The sequence below is a fragment of the Diaphorina citri genome, unplaced genomic scaffold, assembly GCF_000475195.1.
Source record: "Diaphorina citri unplaced genomic scaffold, Diaci psyllid genome assembly version 1.1 scaffold1214, whole genome shotgun sequence".
NCBI lineage: Eukaryota > Metazoa > Arthropoda > Insecta > Hemiptera > Psyllidae > Diaphorina > Diaphorina citri.
The window spans coordinates 94,122-95,125 of NW_007378643.1; the positions used below are offsets into that span (position 1 = coordinate 94,122).

Sequence of the window (1,004 nt, forward strand, 5' to 3'; positions counted from 1 at the left end):
CGACCGTATTTTTTTATTATTTTTTACAAGTTCGGCCATGCCTTTTCTACAAGTTTGGCCATGCCTCGTGATGAACTAGCGGGATTCCAAAGCGAAGCGACGGAATTCAGCTAGTACTATTAAAAAGAAAGGAGAAGAAGAAGAAGAAGAAGAAGAAAAAGGAAAAAAAAAAACATGGTGAAAGAGAAATCTGAAGTTCTAATTAAATCAAGGAGAGCGAGGTTTAGCGCCCCCAGGATATTTATGTCGTGTTTCGTGAGGTTTGAATAAAGCATGAATAGCTTTAGCGTCTCCCGTTAGCCCTACCGTTCCAACCCACCCTTCTTTACTCCCCTACCCCTACCGATCCAAAACACCCTTCTTTGCCCGATACATAGAAAGGTAGCTGTCTAATTTACCCTCGCCTACCCTACATGAACTAACTTGACAGTCTAACGGCCTGGGTCCACAGTTTCATGTAACCTTATACTTTTAAACAGTACAGACCTACAAAACATTTTTATTTTTGGACATTCCCAGGTCAGCCAATCTCGAACTAAATTTTGTGGATTAAATTTGTCACAAAGTAATTTTTGACTCCAATAGATCAGTTGCGCTTACTTGTGTGATGTTTCAAAGTCATAGAGCAGGAAAAATGAGGACCAACGGAATTTTTCTTTTTCTTCTACATGCACCAGAATATCGAGTTTCTTCTGATCCACAGTGACTGGACTATAAGTCAACTTAATATCCTCAAACCTGAGCGGACCAATCAGACCTTCCGTCCGAGTCATTCCGATCTCATCCGAAAAATCACCCAAGGTTGCCTGTGGAAATATGTTGCTATGGTTACAGAAACATTTATGAATAATAGATCAGTTGCGCTTAGTTGGGTGATGTTTCAAAGTCATAAAGCGGGAAAAATGAGGACCAACGGAATTTTTCCATTTCTTCTACGACTTCTAGATACCGAGATAAATCGATTTAAAAAATACCGGTAAATCGTGAAGTTTGACGTCACGGCA

General features: G+C 40.0%; 1 protein-coding gene across 1 annotated transcript in view; it reads right to left on the minus strand.

Annotated features, from left to right (window-relative positions):
* Nucleotides 1–806, minus strand: part of LOC103514741 (tyrosine--tRNA ligase, mitochondrial-like) — a gene marked incomplete at its 5' end in the record, with an annotated part of 24,613 nt that extends 23,807 nt beyond the window's left edge. The window contains one exon of the mRNA XM_008479645.1: nucleotides 669–806. Coding sequence (XP_008477867.1) covers nucleotides 669–806 — 138 coding nt within the window. The remainder of the gene's footprint in view (nucleotides 1–668) is intronic.
* Nucleotides 807–1,004: the final 198 nt, after the last annotated feature.